This window comes from Rattus norvegicus, chromosome 11 (assembly GCF_021556685.1).
Source record: "Rattus norvegicus strain SHRSP/BbbUtx chromosome 11, alternate assembly SHRSP_T2T, whole genome shotgun sequence".
Taxonomy (NCBI): domain Eukaryota; kingdom Metazoa; phylum Chordata; class Mammalia; order Rodentia; family Muridae; genus Rattus; species Rattus norvegicus.
The window spans coordinates 99,653,370-99,674,368 of record NC_141544.1 but is presented as its reverse complement, the minus strand read 5'-3'; the positions used below and the strand labels follow the sequence as shown (position 1 = coordinate 99,674,368).

The window sequence follows — 20,999 nt, the reverse complement described above, 5'->3', positions numbered from 1 at the left end:
AGGCTAGAAAGCTGCAACTGGGACTAAATGTAGGCACAGTGCCTATTCTGGGAAGCCTTGACTGGCAGGCATTACTGAGCTGACCAGGCTGCCTCCCAGACAGGAGGCAATCAGTGTACCGCCAGGCCGTTGCCACGGCTGCTCTGCAGAGGCTGCTTTAAACTCGAGAGCGCCCCGCCCCTGGGAGCCAATTGGTAGCCCTCTGAGGCGTTGTCATGGCTACAGTCTGTTGGGGTCGCAAAGGCGCAAAAGCTCAGAGCCATCTGGCTACACCAGGCTCCCTCGGCCTGGCGCTCCGGAGCCGGAGCGTCCTGGCACTATGCTCTGGATGACACACTAAAATCTAATTTTCTTAACACCGATCATGAACCGAAAGAAACTGCAGAAGTTGACGGACACCTTAACTAAAAGTTGCAAGCACTGTAAGTAAGAACCGAATGCGAGAGGACCCATGGCTTCTGGACTAGATCTCTTTCTACCCAGTCCCCACTTCCTGCTTTCATCAGCAATGGCCCCTCCAAACTCCCCCTCAAGAGAATCTGGAAGGGAATCCCTTTCTGGAGTTCCAGGTCCTTGGGAGGCATCCTGTCCCATCTCAAGCATCTAGTGTGTGATCTGCCCGAGCTCCCTCTTTATTTGCTTTTATGTTAGAGAAGCAATATGGTGTGTTGTGTGTCTGGGAGGTATGTGGGTTCAGCTTTAAACAGGTTGAAAAGTAAGTCCTAGAAAAACACCAGAATCAAGAAAGTAGAAGAGCCATAACCTACTTTCTGGCTCTTTCTAGAGCAAAAGAAGCTGAGGTCTAAGCTCTGGAAGTTTGCTAAGATATCCATAAAGAAAACAGTCATCACCATTAAGAAAGAGACTTGAAGTGTTACAGGCACTGTCTTAGGCATTCTTTTGAAAAATGTATTGCTCAGCAAATCTAAGATGGTAAGGAATCTGTCCCCAGTTTCAGATATTCAATTTCCAACTCGCAGTCATATCCACAGGTAAAGGAGATCCTGCGGTTGACCAAACACCAGAGCATTGTACTCGGACTGAAAAATAAGCTATTCTTGGGCTGAGAAGCAGTGTGATTCTCAATTGAGATTAGAGCAGTATTGTTTGATGTGTGAATTTAGAAGCTGTGTGATAGTCACAGTAGACACTAGAAGAGCTACTGGTCACAATGAAAATCGAGAGGTCACATCTTCAAACCACCTCTGTTGTATGAAGGTGTGGAAGTGAACTTCTAGTGCAGCTCTGGAGTTTTTGGGCCTAGCACATTTATATCATTAGTATCTAACACAGTGTATGAGAATTGATACCATGGGAGTAGTGCCCTGACTGAAAACTATGATACATTGTTACACTGCGAGCATCTTAAAATTCTCAGAAAGTGTCAGGCTGTCATTTAAGTTGTTTATTAATGTGATAAGAGATGGTGTTCTTTTGTTGTTTATATGAAATGCTTTCATCTCTGGGAGAATATCTGATATTTTTAAAATGAGTACAAACATTTCTGTAATCAGAAATTGATACATTAATAACTGGCACATACAATGTTTATTTGATTGAGTACGCTTCGTAAGTTCACAATTCTTCATGAACTGTGATAACAATTTAAAAAATAAAGAGGTGAGGGTATTTTTCCTATTTCCAAGAGCCATATACTATTTGACACAAAATTCAATGCCAGACTTGGGAAAGCTCCAGGCCAATTATTGGTTAGGAGAATACATGAGATTTCCAAGACAATATGAGCTGCAGCTGTTGCCTTTGTCTTCCAGAACTTGAAAGTGAGACCCTATTGCTGAAGACATCACACACTTAAGAGACAGAATTCATAGAAATTGACATGGAGCTGGCCTGGAAACCCTGAGGACTAGCTCTTATATTTTAAAGTGTTATGCATGCTGCCAAGAGAGAGGAGCAATCAGTAGTCCTACCCAGAGAAAAGCCTATGAGCCAGAAAAACAACTGGGCTGGCAAAAGATCCACCATACTGCAAGGTGGCACTTTTATCTTGCAAGTAACCACCAGCTGTTTAATTGGTCTGAGCAGGAGAGGCCTCGTGTCTGGTACTATAATCCTAGACAACTAACCATGGCTGGAACATGAACCCTAAAGGAGAACCTACAATTGCCATTTTCCTAAACCAGAATAATTTCTAACTGTATTCTAAATAATTATTCCTGTAGCCACAAATAAGTGTAGTTTTCATTCTGCATCAAGTAAGTCTCTTTCTCAACAGATAGAGACTATTTCAGAGAAGCACAGTTTGTCATTATGCAAGAATAAGGGACCATGAGGTACCTAACCCAAACTGATACATATGCAACACAATCAATCAATCTCTCTCTCTCTCTCTCTCTCTCTCTCTCTCTCTCTCTCTCTCTTTCTTTCTTTCTTCAGGTACCCTGTTCTCAGTTCAATGGTTTGCTGCTAGCATTTGCCTCTCTATTTCTCATTCTCTGGCTGAACTTCTCAGGAGCAGGCTCTGAATGGCAGTTCCTTCAGTCTCTGCTCCAAACTTTGTCTCTATATCCCCTCCTATGAATATTTTTGTTCCCCCTTTTAAGGAGTGAAGCGTCCACACTTTGGTCGTCCACTTTGGCCTGTGGATTGTATCTTGGGTAATTCCAGCTTTTGGGCTAATATCCACTTATCAGTGAGTGCAATACCATGTGCGTTTTTCTGTGATTGAGTTACCTCATTCAGGATGATATTTTCTAGTTCATTCCATTTGCCTATGAATTTCATGAAGTCATTGTTTTTGATAGCTGAGTAGCATTCCATTGTGTAGATGTACCACATTTTCTGTATCCATTCCTCTGTTGAAGGGCATCTGGGTTATTTCCAGCTTCTGAATATTATAAATAAGGCTGCTATGAACATAGTGGATCATGTGTCTTTGTTGTATATTGGAGCATCTTTTGGGTATATGCCCAAGAGAGGTATAGCTGGGTCCTCAGGTAGTGCAATGTCCAATTTTCTGAGGAACCTCCAGACTGATTTCCAGAGTGGTTGTACCAGCCTGCAATCCAACCAACAATGGAGGAGTGTTCCTCTTTCTCCACATCCTCACCAGCATCTGTTGTCACCTGAGTTTTTGATCTTAGCCATTCTGACTGGTGTGAAGTGGAATCAGAGTTGTTTTGATTTGCATTTCCCTGATGACTAAGGATGTTGAGCATTTCTTTAGGTGCTTCCCAGCCATTTGATTTTTTCTCAGCTGAGAATTCTTTGTTTAGCTCTGTACCCTATTTATAATAGGTTTATTTGACTCTCTGGAATCTAACTTGAGTTCTTTGTATATTTTGGATATTAGCCCTCTATCAGATATAGGATTGGTAAAGATCTTTTCCCAATCTGTTGGTTGCCATTTTGTCCTAATGACAGTGTCCTTTGCCTTACAGAAGTTTTGCAGTTTTATGAGGTTCCATTTGTGGATATTTCTAAGACTCAGAGAAAAATCAAAGAAGAGGGAGAAGACAGCTTTTAAGAGTTAGAAGACCAAGATGCTAGCTACTATATAGCATCCCTAGACATGACCAGGAAAATGCAGCCATAAAAACTCAACAGTATAATTTTGGGAACATGATCAGAGGAAAGACAACATTGGTTGACTTGTCAGTGTGTACAGAGGAAATAGGTGCAGCTCCTAGTTAAAGTGCTATACTCTACAGCATTCTACATAGCTTCTCTCTCTCTCTCTCTCTCTCTCTCTCTCTCTCTCTCTCTGTGTGTGTGTGTGTGTGTGTGTGTGTGTGTGTGTGTGTGTGTATACACAGCAATTTAAAAGGTCATGAATTTGGAAGGAATTGGAGATTATGAGATGGGGAGGAGTTAATGGAAAGGAAGGAGAGACAATGATGTAGGTGCACTGTTCACATATGAAGTAGTCAAGAAGTTTTAAAATCAGTGAGAAACTTTTTCTCATAGATGACTTTCAATCACAGTTACAAATTAAACTAATGTCACTTAAAGGACATTTCTGTTGAGATTGACTTGTGTTGCTGAGCCTTCCTTGGACACTAAAAGATCTTAACTTTTAGAGCTTTGCTTGATCATGAACATTCATTTTTTTATCATTAGATTTAATATATTAACTATTTTATATGTTTGGTTCTTGGCATTAAGTTCAGAAGTTTTCACTTTACCATGATAATGGGGATGAAGTTCAAGATGCCTGCTCTTAGATATATTGAACATTATGTAGTCGATGTTTTTCCCTGCATACATATATACCTAATGTATTTTAAGTTATATATGAGGCATCTAACAGGTCAGATTAGTTACAAAGAATACATTAAAATTGTTACAATATTCTGTAATAAAAGTCAAGTTTTTTAATTGCATCTATCAATCTTACACTATAATATGTGAAGTGAAACTTCATACAGGAGGGGACTCTGTAGATCACAGGGTCATGTCGCTGTTATAATCATCAGTCTCCAGTCTTCCCCAAGTAAACCCTGTACCAACTAAACACTAACACTCGTTTCTATGACACAACCACTGGAACCCATCAGACTCTGCCACTATTTTGAGAAAAGTAGCTACATCACATAAATGGAACCATATTTTCTCTTCTTGTTAAATCAACGTTGGTCCCTAAACATGCTTCTTCAGTTTACTGTATTTCAAAAGATAATAGAAAATAAAAATTGGTAAAGGAAAACAAGATTTATTTACTGATTGAAAAATTGAGTGAGGGTATCTAGCTTTCCTCCTGTGCCTATGGGCAGTTTCGAGTTTATAGAAAATTAGAAGAGACAGTAGGACACATGCAAGTATATCTACAAAACAGGTCTTTCCTTGGGGAAAAAGGGAGCCTAAGCCCAGTTGTTCTGTTGTTCCTGTTCTCTACTGTCCCTGTTTTCTGTTGCAGATATACTTTTATTCAGTTCCAGGAAAGAAAGTCATCTCAGGGGGTTTTGTTCTGGACCTGGCAGTTCTTTGTCCCTAGGTCCATCTCTGTGGTAATTCCATCTTTCTGCTAGGTCCATATATCTCCATGATAGGTCTATCTCTGTGCTGAGTCCCATCTCTGTGCTAGTCTCATCTTTGTTCTATGTCCATCTATCTCTGTGCTATGTCCATCTATATACTAAGTCCATCTCTGTGCTAGATCCCTCTCTTTCTCTTCCTCTCCCTTTCCCTCTCCCTCTTCATTCCCATTCTCCCTCTTAATCACCCCTCTCCCCCTCCATCCCTATCTCTCTTTGTGCTAGGTTCATCTATGTTCTAGGTCCATCTCTACTAGGTCCATATCTATGCTAGGTCCAACTATCTCTGTAATAAGTCCATTTCTTTGCTTGGTCTCTCTCCTTATGTTTGTCTACCACTGTGTAAGGTCCATTGCTGTGGTAGGACCATCTCTGTGCTAGGTCCATCGCTACTTGATCTATCTTTGCATTAAATGTGAGGCAGAAGAGTATTATTGTACAATTTGGGTTTTTTTCTTTTTCTTTTTCTTTTTTGTTTTTTCTTTGAAGGTCAGCTTCAGGCTCTGACTCCAGAGTGCCTGTCATTTTGCAAATAAAAAGCAGGTCTGATAGTGAAGAGACAGGCAGAAGTAGTTCCTTTTACATTATTTTTCCAATGCTGTGGCATCAGCATGAGGACATGGCTATACTTTCTGTCTTTCAGCTAAATGCTCATGAATCTTGTAACAACCCTCAAAAGTAAGGATTCTATTGCTTGGCTCTATCACATTTTGTTTAACCATTCATCCACCACAGAACACTTAGGTTGCTCCTCTTGGCTCTTCTGAAGGATGTTACTGTGAACATTGATGTCTAGGCATATACACTGAGTTCCTTCTCTCAGTTCTCTAGTGCTGTGCTGAAGTAAATCACTGAATCACTGGATCTCATTGATAGGGACTGACATGCTGTTTTCCATTTTAACAGTTCATTTAAAAGTCTTAACCATTTTCTACTATTGTTTTCTTTTCCAACGTTTTAAGATTTTCTCCTAAACTGTGATCCCTAACCATCCTCAGTCTGCTGTGGCATGTATTATGGGGTGCAGTTTCTCTATTTTCTTTTACACACAGGCTTTGTCCTTATGTACGAAAGCATACATACATAAAATTTCTCTAACTCCCACTCATATTTCACATTTAAATTCACTTATATTCTTTTTGGTAAACTGAATATAAAAATGTTTTATTTATTGTTGCTGATGACAGTGTTGGCAGTGCTGGTGCTGTATAAGTGTGTGTGTGTGTGTGTGTGTGTGTGTATCAAACTCAAGTTACCAGGCCTCTATGTCAAGGCAAGTGCCTTTTTTTAACCAGCTGGGTTATGTTGCCAGCCTTCACATATGTTCTTAATGCCAGTAAGTATTCATTCTTATACTCTCTCATTCCCTCTCATATTCTCACTCTCTCTCTCTCTCTCTCTCTCTCTCTCTCTCTCTCTCTCTCCCTCTCTCCCCCCCTCTCCCTCTTTCTCTTTCGTGTGTGGGTATATGTTTTAAGTAAATAAAAAAATCCGTTTACAAAGTAAACTTCATTAGTTTCTTGTTAATGTTCACACAAGTTGTAGGAAAAAAAATGCTGCTTTGTAGAACATGCTTAAGAGAAAGGACTGAAGTAGCTGAAGGGGTTTGCAACCCCATAAGAACAACAATATCAACCAACCAGACACCCCAGAGCCTCCAGGGACTAAAGCACCAACCAAAGAGTACACATGGAGCGACCCATGGCTCCAGCTTTGTATGTAGCAGAGGATGGCCTTGTTGGGCATCAATGGAAGGAGAGGCCCTTGGTCCTGTGAGGGCTCAATGCACCAGTGTAGGGGAATGCCAGGGCAGGAGGTGGGAGAGAGTTGGTGGGAGGGTGGGGGGTCACCCTCATAGAAGCAGGGAGAGGGGGTATATGATAGGAGATTTCCAGAGAGGAAACAGGGAAAGGGGATAACATTTGAAATGTAAATAAAGAAAATATCCAACAAAGAAAATAAAATAATAAAAACAACCTCTGATTTCAAAACTGTACCTTATAAATTCAGTGAAATGGAAAGCATTACACGGATATTTGGTAGCCTAAATTTCCAGGAAAACTCTTGTTTGTAGCTGCCATAAACACCTCCATCAAATGCTGACTGTTGCTGTCAGTCTGAAACAATTCTACTATCACTATCCTCTACCTGCACTGTGAAGTTTAGAATTTGTCAGCACAGTCATTTGGATCATATGGCTGATATCTTTTTTCATTCTAAATGCAATGAGCCTACATCTATTTACCATTTGGCTCCAGCAGGAAGAACTTACCTTGTTAGTGGATACTGTGATTTTGGCATTATCTTCCTTTAATTCTAAACCTGTGACTCAGAATATAGGGGTTGTAAAAATGGCAAACAACTATTAGATGTCTTTGTTTTGAACACATAAATTAAAAAATGCAATATTTGAGTAAGAACTTAAAATTTTAAAGTGCACTTTTGTTATGTGTCCATTTTGATCTTTTACAGTTAATAAATTTGAAGTAAAATGTCTTATAACACTTTTCTATAATTTGGTGGGAGATGTGCCAGAGAAGCCAGGAGTAGTCACTGGACTAGATCGTAATGTATTTCGGAACATCTTGCATGTGACATTTGGAATGACAGATGACATGATCATGGACAGAGGTAAGATAACATACAAGTCAAATTGCCTTATTCAACTGTAATTTAAAAAGGTTTAAGACTGGGCTTACTTATGGGAGGAATCATTCCCAACTTCATTTGAATATATATTAATCTTCCAAAATGTCTGCAAAAGGAAGAGGTCCCCTCTTTCTTTTGTTGTTTAGAAAAAGACCAAATTTGTGTTGGGTAGCTAAGTGCATACAGTCATACGAAAGCCCCATAGTGTTCCAGTTCTATTTAAATTTCCTTACATGCTTGTAAGTAGTTTACAACCAGTTAAGGCATACTTCTACCATGTAACCACAGCACTTGTCTTGAGGACTAAAATAATTTTGATTTTGATTAATAAGTTTAAATATCTAATGACTAGTATATTATCATCATTATTATTAATTATTATTATTTCTTCAACCATAATTTATATATTAAGAACATTATTCATTCCCACAGCACATGAAGACAAAATAAAAATATAATTAAAAGAATTTTCTGCATAATAAGTTTAATATGTAATTAAAAGTTTATGTACCTCAGTTTCTTTTGCTAAAGGAGGGCATGGGATCTTGGGTCTTGAAATAGCTTTGTATAGCAGAGTGATGTGAGACTTGCTATATTACAAACTTTTAAAATCCAACCCAAATTATATTGTGTCTTTTTTAGTATTTCGAGGTTTTGATAGAGACAACGATGGCTGTATAAGCGTATCAGAGTGGGTTCATGGATTATCACTGTTTCTTCGAGGGACTTTAGATGAAAAGATGAAATGTAAGCTTGCAGTTGATACATTATGATAAACATACCAAAAAGCCTTTAAATGACTGTTTTCCAAACCACCAATAAAGTGCTTTGGTTGGTTGGTGAATCCTTTCTATAGGACAAATTTAAGTTAATAAAGAATGGGAGTATATTAATTAAAAGAGAAACCATTTAAGGACTGAATGGCATGAAAAGAAGCACTGCCAACACCGACCTTTCATTCTAATGATGCACCAATACATTCAACTCATACTTTAAGCAAGCAAGTTATTATACACACACACACACACACACACACACACACACATGCATACATACATACACACATATATGTTGCATGTAGCTTTTGCTACCCTGCCTAAGTTCTGGGAACAGGCCGTATAACAGTCCCTACCCAGACAATATTGGATCCTTGGATGAAAAACACAGGCACACACAGTTACTCCATTTCAACTTGCCTTTTTGGCTCAACTGCTGGGTGGCTCCAATCCTCCTTGGCTAGTATACCCTTTTCAGTATTTCCAGTTCAGCACTCAAATCTGTACTCAGCTTCAATTGCTCAGCCACCTTCAGTCCCAGCTCAACATCTCCAGCCTCCTGCCTGTAGAAACAGTCTGTGGCCACTCTGCCCAAGATCTCACATGGATTGTTGGCTTTTCTCCCTCTGAAGCATGGCAAAACTCCTTTCTTCTCTCCTTGCATGTCTTAGCTGGCCTGTGGGAACCTGGAAGTCCTGCCTATCCTGCCCAGCAATTGGCCACTAGTATTTTTTTTTTATGGTTCAAGAACCTATTGGTGAACAGGACCTTAGCATAAGAACCACCCTTCACCCTTATGTACACACACACACACACACACTTAAATATAAATATATATATATATGATTTTTTTAGATTGCTTTGAAGTGTTTGATCTGAATGGTGATGGCTTCATTTCAAAGGAGGAGATGTTCCACATGCTGAAGAACAGCCTTCTCAAGCAGCCCTCTGAGGAGGACCCTGATGAAGGGATTAAGGATTTGGTTGAAATAACACTTAAGAAAATGGTAAGTATGGGTAATTTAGAGGTTTAATATTGAAACTTGAAGGGAATCCACAGGATAGAAGTAATAATTGAATTACAGTGATTTTCAGTACTCTGTTTAGTTAAGTAAGGGTTAACATTTCCTTGTTTGTATTTTCTTTGGGCTGCATGTGTGACTCAGTGACAGAGCACTTGCCTACCATGTCAGAGGCTCTCAATTCCATGCTAATAACACCCCCCCACACACTATAAAAGTTATTTTTCACCTTCCCAACCTAATCTCTCATTCTCCTACTAACACTTGAATGTGAAAATGAGTGTGCATTTGCACCAAGAATGCCATGTGCTGACTGACCCAGACTGTACACCTCACAGGACCATGACCATGATGGGAAGCTGTCTTTTGTAGACTATGAGACGGCTGTGAGAGAAGAGACTCTCCTTCTGGAAGCATTTGGGCCATGCCTACCTGATCCAAAGGTAACAATATTCCTTTTGTTGAACCAAAACCTAATTTGGAACAGCCAACTTAGGACATCTCAGCTTTGGGTATGGTAGCCAGAAAAGTATGAATACAGAAAGACTCCAACAGAAGGGACAGCTTTTCTCAGGGGACTGTTACATCCTACTGCTCATTTTTTCCTTCCTTAATACATTAATCCACATTGGAAAGAATTCATGAGGGTCAAGGTGCCAGAAACTAAGAGGAAAGGCTCAGTGACTGCACTGGAGGATAAAAAACAACATGAAAAATCATTACACAACATTGTGATAAGTATATCATTATAATAATATTAAGTGACTTGCATGGTGCTTCCACTGTGCCAGGCAATAATGCAAGAATGATACCTCATATCATCCAATTTATAAATAAGAAATCAAACAGAATATTTACACATTTTATCAAAGCTAAATTAACTAATAAGTGGCATGCCAGGGTGGATAAGCTGGTGCATTGTCTATAGAGAGTTGTTTAGAGTGTGGTGATGGACAGGAAAAAGAACATCCATACCATCCAATCTACAGGAGAACAGAAAGGCTTACCCATGGAACCAGGTCAAAGATAAAATAGCTAGATAAGATGGGAAAGTAATCCACGCAAGAGAAGTGGAGTGTGTACAAAAGAAAGAAAGGGAAGAACAGAAGGATGGAGGGATGGAGGGATGGAGGAAAGAAGGGAAGGAGAAAGCAGAAAATGTTTTACATGAGAGCTTGGTATATAGACATGGGATAGTAGGTGCCTAGAAAAACTAAGTCCTGCATAGCCTAGGTTGTCTGGAAAGTGATAAGGATGTGGTTGGATTTAAGCAAACAAGTAATGCAAATTATGGGTATCCCCATCCCCTGATCTCTAGTTTGTATCTCCAGCTACCAACTCACGTGTCTATTCCGATATTTTGTAAAAGTTTCTGGTTTCCCCTAAACTTACATCTCTCTTCTCTCCCGTGTTGTCAAGTGGTGGCCTGCTTCCAGCAACTTCAGCAACCGGAGAGCCAGTTTTTGTTTCTTCTTGCACTCTGAGCTACTCCTTTAGCATTTAGCCTTAAATATGGCCCATGCCAGTTGCTATTATCATCTGTCCTTTCTAAATAACTAGCTGTGTTACTCCCATTGTTTTCTTCCTACTGCCTTTCCAATGTAACATTCACTATATTTGAAAATGCAGATTGCATCATGACCCACACCCTCCAATGAAATCTCCATATGCAGAGTCTGTATCCTGTCTTTCCAGAAACATCTCTCTGCTTTGACATTCTCTCAGGCACTGCAGTGGAGGCAGTCAATTCTTTGTGTTCCACTTTCTGTTGTATCCTTCCCATCTCTTCCCCAACTCTTCACATCCTCCATTCCCTAAGTCACCCAGCCTCACTGGACTAACTGCATTGTTCAGAAAGCCTTTGCCTCCTTACCCTTCATCTCTGTGTTCAAATATGCTTTTTGTACTATTTCTTTCACCCTTTTTATTTATTTGCATATTGTCTCATCACATGAACATGAATTTCCCGAGGTCAGGAAAGAAATTTGTTTTTCTCTGTTTTTGCACAATTAATGTATTGAGTTCACAGAATAGATGCATAGAGAAACATAGATACATGAATGGAGATATAGGTAAATGGATGATCTCAGATGTTCCTGGTAGAAAGTTCTGGTTCTGTCCTCCTTCCTTGTTCAGGAGCTGTTTAGCCTTTCTTTTGTACCTTACCAACATTCTTAACTTATCCCTTATCTACTAAAACCTCCCTGTTAGAATTCTAAAGGCTTTAAAAGTCTCTCCACTTTAAAAAGAATCTGAAGAAATGGTTCAGCAATTCAGAGCTTTACTCCTGTCCGGTTCCCACTATGTATGTTTGCTTCTCACTCTGTCTTTAGGGAAATTTGATACCTCTGCCACTTACTAGTACCCACATTCATGTGCATATACCCCACATAGAAACATATACACATGAAATTAAAAAGTAAAATTTTAAAAAGCAAATGGAAAGGACAGGGTAAAACTCAGAGAGGGAAGGTGTGTATTTACACGCGTTTCACAGCCACTTTCACATTCAATTTAAGACCAATACTATCATGTATCACTCCTCATCTTCTAGAATCTTGTTGAGTTAGTGAATCTCATGAATGTCCTTGGGTCTTTGGATGTTCCTGAGTTCCTGGAAGTGCACACTTCAATTTCACTCCCCACTGAAGCCTCATACCCAGACTAAGTTGGAGGCCACTGGAAGGAAGTTTGAGAGTCAAAAAACACATAAAGTAGTTACCAGTGCTCATTGTATTAGAGAAGATATTCTCAATCTGTGGGTTCAACCCATTGGGGGTCAAACAACTCTTTCACAAGGGTCACTTAAGACTGTCAGAAAACACAGATATTTACATTATGGTTCATAACAGTAGCAAAAGTACAGTTATGACATAGCAAAAAAATTAAGTTTATGGTTGGGGGTTACCATAACATAAGGGACTATATTATTAAAGGGCCCCAGCATTAGTAATACTGAAAACCACTTTAGAGAAACAGAACTGATAGAATGAAAAAAAGTGTGTGTGTGTGTGTGTGTGTGTGTGTGTGTGTGTGTGTGTGTGTGTATTTGAGATTTTTGGTAGTGGCTTACTGCCTGTGGTTTAACTATTCTAATAGTGACTGTTGCCTAATGGAAAGTCCAGGAATCCAGTAGTTGTTTAGTTCAAAATCCTAGATATCTCAACTGGTTTTCAGTATTTGTTGGGTTCCCAAAGAAGTAGACTCCAATCCCTGTGAAGGAATCCACTGGCCAGGAAGAGTGAAAGCAAGCAAACAAAAAACAAAAGCACCCTTCTGCCATGTATGCTGCCTCCAGAAAGTGTGGCCTAAATTTCAGGCAAGTTTTTCCACTGCAAATGATCCAATGAAGAAAAATGACTCTATACCATGGATTTTAGTTTATTGCAAATATAATCAAGTTAATAACTAAGAATAGCCACCACACCCACCTTCATTGTGACCCTGTCTCTCCAGATACTAGAGGGATGCAATGTTTTGTTTTGTTCTGCCTCTATTTTTAGTCTATACTAAGCTCAGCACCTTTATCTTACAGAGGCAGATGGAATTTGAAGCCCAAGTATTCAAAGATCCCAATGAATTTAATGAAACGTGAATTCCTAAATGTATTGTACAAAAGGAGCCACATTAAGTTCATCAGTTCTTCTCAGCTTAGAAGATGCTATGGTGAGATTCAGTTGACTTGTATGTATTTTAGATTAGGACATCCTCACAGACACTAGGTTTGGAAAGAAAGGTTAACATTGATAAAGCTATTTCACCACATGGACTCTGTGAAGACACATACCTGTTATAAAGCTCCAGATTAATTAAAGCAATGAAGAAATTGTATAGTTATTACTTAGGAATGCAACTTCATATCAGAGGGATTTTGATTGCACATCGAAATATTGTTGAAGCTACATAGCATTTTTCTTCCTAGCATTAAGTAGTATTGTACAAAAAAGAATAGTAGTAGTACCAAAAAAAGTAGATGCCAGGTACTGGGTACTGTACAGCAAGGTGGACTCATGGAAACTATTTAATATACTGTTTTCTCTTATGTGAGGTTTGCTTAAGCAGCTCATAAACATTGGAGGGAAAAGATTTGTCACACACACTTTCATCACCACCATAGCAGTTAGCCTTCTGCATGTAATTGGCCCTCAATAAATATTTCAGATTGGATTTAAAGATAGAAAACTGCCACACAATTACCCTCTGTCCATGAGCTGATAGAAGTTGTCTCCATTTCAAGAGTCAAGCTTTTAGTTAATCTCTGGAGGTATGCCTGACCTGTGGGTTGCAGTCAGATGCCAAGGCCTTCTCTGCTCTAGTTTTTAGTGTCATGCCTCTCTCACTTTGCTGTCATGCACTCACCATCACCATATGGAATATAGTGTTATGGCTCCACACTGTCTGATGTCCAGTATACAACTTATTATCACGTCACATTGTATAATAATGGTGTTGGCCAATTATGGCAACCCAAAGACTCCACTGAGTTCTGTGGGCATCATGTGGTAATGAAAGGGCACCCTCTCCCAATTGAGATCTCTGTGAGCTCACCTTTACCTCTTTGTACTCAACAGGAGAGCAATTGAAAGGGTTAACTATGTGGTACCTTCAACTGATGTGTACAAATTCTAGAGAATACATGAAAAAGCAAATGTGCCTCCTTGTTATATGCATTATTAAGTTTATGCAAACGTTATATTATGTGTAACAATAGGCTGCTACTAATACCTGGAACAAGCAATCTATAAAATAAACTTACTATACTTATATAAGGCATTTTAATGAGAAGTTTCTATATGACAGTTACAAATAAAACACAATATTCTTTATATTTTAGCTTCATTGGGAAATGTCAATCAAAATGGTGTGTAATTAAGGTGTACCCAATGTTTATTTGTGTGTATGAATAAATGAATCTTACTCAAAAGTTAAGTAACATACCTGTCTACACATATCTGTCTGACTTGAATATAATCTGCCTTTCTGGTAAGTTTAAGGTACATTGACTGTATCTTCTGTTGAATAACTGAAACCTAGTACACCTTAATTAACACACCCTCTTTTCTGTTTAGTGGTGGTCATAGCCACATACCACCCTACTTTCTGCAATCATGAGAGTCTCAGCTTTAAATTCACATAGAAGAATGAAATTTTGTTGTGCTTATTATTGTCTGTGTGAGACATTTTATACTTTTATAATTTCCAGCTTATCAATGGTGTCACAAAGTATATGATATCCCCCCAGTAAATGTATATAAAATATATAATGTAGATGATGATCACATTGTCTTTTTCTATTTATCTAATGGCAACAGGTTATTTCTGCATTGTGCTTGTTTACCTGTATTATGTGAATGCTATGAATAAAATGCAGGAGTCTGGTGTTTCTCTGTGTGATAGATATAATTTCGTTTGGTACCTCTGCTTCCACTTTGTTGCATTCTTTCTAGTGATGGCTTTCCTTTTTTTTAAGATTTATGAAAAAACATTTTATTAGTTTTTAATACAAAAATAGGATGTGCTTTCTATATTTAGAGAACAGACTTAGATTTAGATTTGAATGAGCAAATATCACAATGTTTAATAACCAAATACAGTTACTATAAGGGAAAGTAGCTATAAACTGTGAAAAATTTACAAAAAGTCATATACATTTAAATACTACATATAATTCCTTGTGTATCTTGGCATTACTGGTTGGCTGTCATATGAAGTAATTAAGGCAAGGAAAAGTTCCAATTATGATTTTCTTTACATTCTTATTTTTTATTGGGTATTTTTATTTACATTTCAAATGTTATTCCCTTTCCCAGTTTCCTGAACATAAGCCCCCTACCCTATCGCCCTCCCCTTCCACCATAAGGGTATTCCCCTCCCCAACCACACCCCTTTCCCAAACCCCCAACATTCCCCTACAGTGGGGAGTCTAGCCTTGCTAGAAACAAGGGCTTCTCCTTCCATTGGTGCCCAACAAGGCCATCCTCTACTACATATGCAGCTGGAGCCATGTGTCAGTCCATGTATAGTCTTTGTGTAGTGGTTTAGTCCCTGGGAGCTCTGGTTGGTAGGCATTGTTGTTCTTATGGGGTTGCAAACCCCTTCAGCTCTTTCAATCTCTTCTCTAATTCTTCCAACAGTGATCCTGTTCTCAGTTGAATGGTTTGCTGCTAGCATTTGCCTCTGTATTTGACATGCTCTGACTGTGCCTCTTAGGAGATAGCCATATCAGGCTCCTGTCAGCATGCACTTTTAGTTTTATCAATCTTATCTAGTTTTGGTGTCTGTATATATGTGGTCTGTATACTCATGTGGGGCTGTCTCTGAATGGCAATTCCTTCAGTTTCTGCTCCAAACTTAGTCTCTATATTCTCTCCTATTAATATTTTTGTTCCCCCTTTTAAGAAGGAGTGAAGCACCCACACTTAGGTCATTCTTCTCAAGCTTCATGTGGCTGTGGATTGCATCTTGGTAACTCCAGCTTTTGGGCTAATATCCACTTATCAGTGAGTGCATACCATGGGTGTTTTTCTGTGATTGGGTTACCTCACTGAGGATATTTTCTAATTTTATCCATTTTCCCATGAATTTCATGAAGTCATTATTTTTGATAGCTGAGTAGTACTCCACATTTGTGCAGATGTACCACATTTTCTGTATCCATCCCTCTGTTGAAGGGCATCTGGGTTCTTTCCAGCTTCTCACTGTTATAAATAAGGCTGCTATGAACATAGTGGAGAATGTTTCTTTGTTGTATGTTGGCGCACCTTTTGGGTATATGCCCAGGAGAGGTATAGCTGGGTCCTCAGGTAGTGGAATGTCCGATTCTCTGAGGAACCTCCAGACTGATTTCCAGAGTGGTTGTACCAGTTTGTAATACCACCAAAAATGGAGGAGTGTTCCTCTTTCTTCACATCCTCAATAGCATCTGCTGTTGCCTGGGTTTTTTATGTTAGCCATTCTGACTGGTGTGAGGTAGAATCTCAGGGTTGTTTTGATTTGCATTTCCCTGATGACTAAAGATGTTGAACATTTCTTTAGGTGCTTCTCAGCCATTCAGTATTCCTCAGCTGAGAATTCTTTGTTTAGCTCTGTACCCTTTTTAAAATAGGGTTATTTGACTCTGGAGTCTAACTTCATGAGTTCTTTGTATATTTTGGATATTAGCCCTATACCATGATGACTTTCCTAATGTACACTAATGCTATGTGGACCTTTTCCCTTAAATTGCCAACATGTGTTACTTTTGTGTGGCTTTTTAACTAAAATTGGGAAAATTCCACCATATTGTGATTTGGACCTGTACTTCCTTAGAACATGCCAACATTGAACATCTTGCTTCTTCTTTTCACTTTATTTCATTTTTTTTTACTTTTTAAAAGTGTGGTCAAACACAAAGTTGGGCCATTAGTCCAGTTTGCATCACATCTTCTGGTGTACTTGTGGTTCACTGAAAAAAAAAACAGAAGCTTAAGAAACTAATAAGCTAAAATACTAAAGTATTGGTTAATATTTTGGTGAGTACTTTTAGTTTTTAGTGGCATGTTTATGCTTGCTTCACGATATGTTCAGATTTGCATGTGATTGCATTGAAACTGCATTTCTTCCAGATGCTACCTTGTGAATACTTTTTAGGTGGGCCAGTGTTTGTCCACAGCCTGCCTTGTCTCACCTTCTATGTGTCAATGCCACTGTCAGCATCAGGCCACTGATCATTGAGTACCTTAAATTTATTCTAGTGGTTGCAATTATAATAACTAATGGTGAGCACCCTAGAGGCCTATCTCTCATGCCTCACCACTGACTCTCTTGGAATCAATTTGGAAATTAAATTATTGTGAGGTCATGTGAGGTCCTGCAGTTCTCACAAAGCTGTTCCTGGTCTATGAGAACACCAGTCTCATCACTAATAAAAGTAGTCTCGCCAAAACCATAGATGATTTGTATCATTCGTTTTATCACTATAGCTGTTCTCTGAAGGTCCTAGCTTGCTTTTTATTGCTATGATAAAAACTATGACCAAAATCAACTTGGAAAAGAAGGGATTTGTTTCATATTCCACTTCCAGGTGGAATATGCATCACTGAAAGAAGTCAGGGCAAGAAGTTGAGGAGGGTAGGGATCTGAAAGCAAGAACAGAAGCAGAAGCCATGGAGGGATGCTGATTACTGGCTTGCTCCTAATGGCTTGCTCAGTCTGTTTTCTTCTATCATCCTGAACCACCTCTCAGGGTAGCACTGCCCACAATGGGCTTAGCCCTCCCAAATAGTTATTAATCAAAACATGTCCTACAGACCTGCCTGTAGGCTCATCTTCAGGAAGCAATTTCCTAATCCCAGTTCTCTCCACTCAGATGACACTAGTTTGTTTCAAATAGACCAAAACCTAAAGAGAATACTGAATCTAAATTTCTATATTGTGTTCTATGTGAATAACCCTCCTTATATAATGTTATTTAAATCCTAAAAATGTGAATAAAAAACCCATAGAGAAAGTTAATGAACATTCAGCTGATGCTGGCACATAAACCACAGAGCTAATATGCCTTGTCCATTAGCTTTCCAAAGTGCACAGGAGCACACCCTTTTTGTTCACATCACCATGTGAACAAAACTTTTTCTACTGTTACTATGTCAAAGTTTTTGGATTCTCTTAATTTTGTTGCTGTGGCAACTCCGGTGATTTCAACAAACATCTCCTCACTTAATGCCAGACATATTTAAGCACACAGAGTTTTTTGTAGGACCATCTTTCTCTCTCTTCTGGCCCACTGTGAGTCATTATCCTTACTACTCAGTTTGGCTTGACTTACTACTAAAGCATAACCAGCATATAGGCCAGTCCCCTGCCTGCCCTGGGGTGACAGAGTTGGGATAGTGAAAAAGCACTTACAACAATCCAGGATTGGTTATCATTCTTTTCATGGACTCTTTACAACTTTTGCTTTCCCCTTGCTCCTCTGTTCAATAGAATCAGCAAAAACTACCGTGGGCGACAGAAGTATAAATATACATTACCCCGTAAGTAGCACTGAGACTCTGTTTGGAAAAGTACTTTTAAGTACCTACAGGATTTGAAAACTACCACCAAAAACTGGTAGACCAGCATTCTTCCTCACAGATATGTCTGTGTACAAGACAGTACTTGTGGGAAACGAGGGCTGGAATTGCTCACATCATGAAGTCATCCTATTAGCATTAGGTTACCACTTTGTGTGATACAGTGAGGGTTAATGTGGTCTAAATCAGTGGGGTAGCCTCTGATCTTTTGTGTAAAGGATGATATGAGGCATTGGCTGTGTCGTTATATGTCATGGGTTCATGATGTCCACTCTTCTCCTCCAATACATACAGGTGTATCAATTTAAACCAAATGTTGATAAGAGAAACTAAAAATCAAATATGATTTTAGAATATTCAAGAAACTAAGAATGAATACAAGTGGAGGCTCTAAGTTCCATGGCTGAGCTCTTAGTGGGTCCTCACATATCATCACCATTCTTACCAGAGTTAATGACCAAAATAACTTTGGGCCAAGTTTGACCAAAATAAGTTTGAGAAATGCCCTTCAGAGAGAGAGACGGCTAGGGAAGCAGAAGAAAAAGGGAGAAGAAGGGGTAGAAGAAAAAGGAGATGGGGAGGAGGAGGGGAGAGGAGGAGAGAGTATAAAACAGCCAGAGATATGAACCACCAGTGCATTATTTACAGTTTGAAAACCTGTGGCTTATGGTATCATGCCTTCCCTGTTACAGTCATCATTGGAAAGATTTTCCAGCCTGTGTTATCACTAAGTTATCAAACCAATTGCATATAGAACACACCTCAGGAAGCATGTTCATCTCATGTTAAATCTGAAAGCCATCATCACATTGAAATGCTTTGGTCATGGTGAAATCACACTTGGGTAGCAGTTGATCATTTATAGTTTCTTGTGGATCTGTTGCCTCCTACCTAGTTTGTCAAGAAAATATCCTTCCTCTAAGACACACACACCTTCTTGTTTACTTTTATTTTTCTCCTATCTGGCCCTCACAGATCACTGGAGTGGAGGCTTGTTGCCTTAATAAGTATTTGAAGAAACTGAGAGAAATACAATCTGCTTTCCCCTTAAAGTGAACTTCCTATCTTCTGTTTACAACTTTGGGGATCCTGAGGCTTCTGTAGCTAGGAGCTGCATGATACGGAATTTTGGAGTCTGGAACAATGAGTGGTCTACTAGGCTGAAAGCAGAAAATACAGAGGTTCTCTTGGGAATGAGGACCTTAAGGGAGGAACAATTTACAGGGAAATGCGGAAGATTGTAGAATACTCAAACCATTGGAATAATCTTTTTTAGTGAATGCTCATAAATATGCCAAAGCCAGAAATGTACTAGAATCAGTTCACAGCCTCAACTATGCCTTCTGTAATGATGCCACAAGTACTTTGGGGCTAAGTACTCCACATTATTGCATCAGTGTCTCACAAGTAAATGTTAGCATCATTGATAGTTTTCATTCACAGAGTGAGGAAAATGGGCTCAACATAAACTAGAAGTTTGATATTTGTTCATGGCTGGAAATAAATATATATACAAGATTTAGACATAATCTATTTCTGACATTAAGAAGTTATCTGAAGCACAGTTTGTTCCTGTGGCCTCTTGCCTCCTAGCTGTGATCACTGAGTAATTTATCTTCCAGAAGAATCTTCAAATGTACTTTTGAGACTGCAGTTTGCTACTGTATTAAAATACATATTCAATGAGAATCATCATCTCTTCCTATCTGAGCACACCTTGAGAATTTTCCTATTAGGAACCTGGACATAAAGCTAGGCCTGTGCCTTACCAAGCTTCCAGATGTTATAAGTTCTATACAGAAGTCACTAGACTGACACTACCTTGCTGACCAGGCCAGATAAAAAGGAAAGATAGGTTGGCTATTGATGGACTGTGGAAAGAATAGGGAAGTTAGACTCCTTATTAAAAGACAAGGAATATACCTGTATGCATAGTCATTGGATAGCAGAGGAAATCTATCGGAGAGGATGATCCAAAAACAAGAAGCCACTGAACCAACTGGTAAACACAAGAAACCATGATAGGGTTACTACATGCCACAAAAAGCCAAATGTACTACTAATCAATTCAGTTTAAAAACCCAAATTCAAGCTTTACTGTGTCACTGAGCTCAGTGAAATAGCCCTACCCTAGCATGGAAGAAATCTTAATTCTCACTATCACAAAAACAAACCAGAAGAAAAAATATTCAATGTGCTTTTACACTGACCCCAGACAGTATATTACAGAGGAATAAATGTAATGTTTGATTTGTATGAAAGCATATGAACCTAAAACCCCACAGAGTGAACAAGACCTTGTATACAAGCTAGTGAATGCCAATGATCCAAATCTATACTGTAGCCTCCTTGTTGTAGTCTTATTTGATCAAGTGAAATGCAAGCCACTGCATGCCGTGGATTTCAAATTACTTGATGTCATGTTTCAGTCATTTAACGTTAGGAGAGAGTCCAGCATCTCTAGAACACTGTTATGCACCAGAAAGTGGGCAGACTCACTATTTT

At 39.0% G+C, this 20,999-nt stretch overlaps 1 protein-coding gene across 2 annotated transcripts; it reads left to right on the top strand.

The window, feature by feature from the left end:
- The first annotated feature begins 242 nt into the window (after positions 1-242).
- On the top strand, positions 243-19,918 carry Clxn (calaxin). Of its 2 annotated transcripts, XR_015632729.1 has the most exons (7): positions 275-422; positions 7,467-7,625; positions 8,286-8,390; positions 9,275-9,426; positions 9,780-9,884; positions 12,977-13,107; positions 19,470-19,918. XR_015632729.1 is itself a non-coding variant. In NM_001106930.1 (6 exons), the coding sequence occupies exons 1-6, from the start codon at positions 365-367 to the stop codon at positions 13,034-13,036; spliced, it is 639 nt and encodes a 212-aa protein (NP_001100400.1). In that variant the 5' UTR covers positions 243-364; the 3' UTR covers positions 13,037-13,473. The 2 variants fall into 2 exon arrangements, 1 of the variants encoding a protein (NP_001100400.1); NM_001106930.1 differs by lacking the exon at positions 19,470-19,918 and having other exon boundaries at positions 243-422; positions 12,977-13,473.
- Positions 19,919-20,999: the final 1,081 nt, after the last annotated feature.

Coding starts and splice junctions, on each gene's coding strand:
- Clxn (NM_001106930.1), top strand. CDS start 365: ATGAACCGAAAGAAACTGCAGAAGTTGACGGACACCTTAACTAAAAGT. Junction 9,427..9,779: donor AAATAACACTTAAGAAAATG/GTAAGTATGGGT, acceptor TACACCTCACAG/GACCATGACCATGATGGGAA. Junction 9,885..12,976: donor CATGCCTACCTGATCCAAAG/GTAACAATATTC, acceptor TTTATCTTACAG/AGGCAGATGGAATTTGAAGC.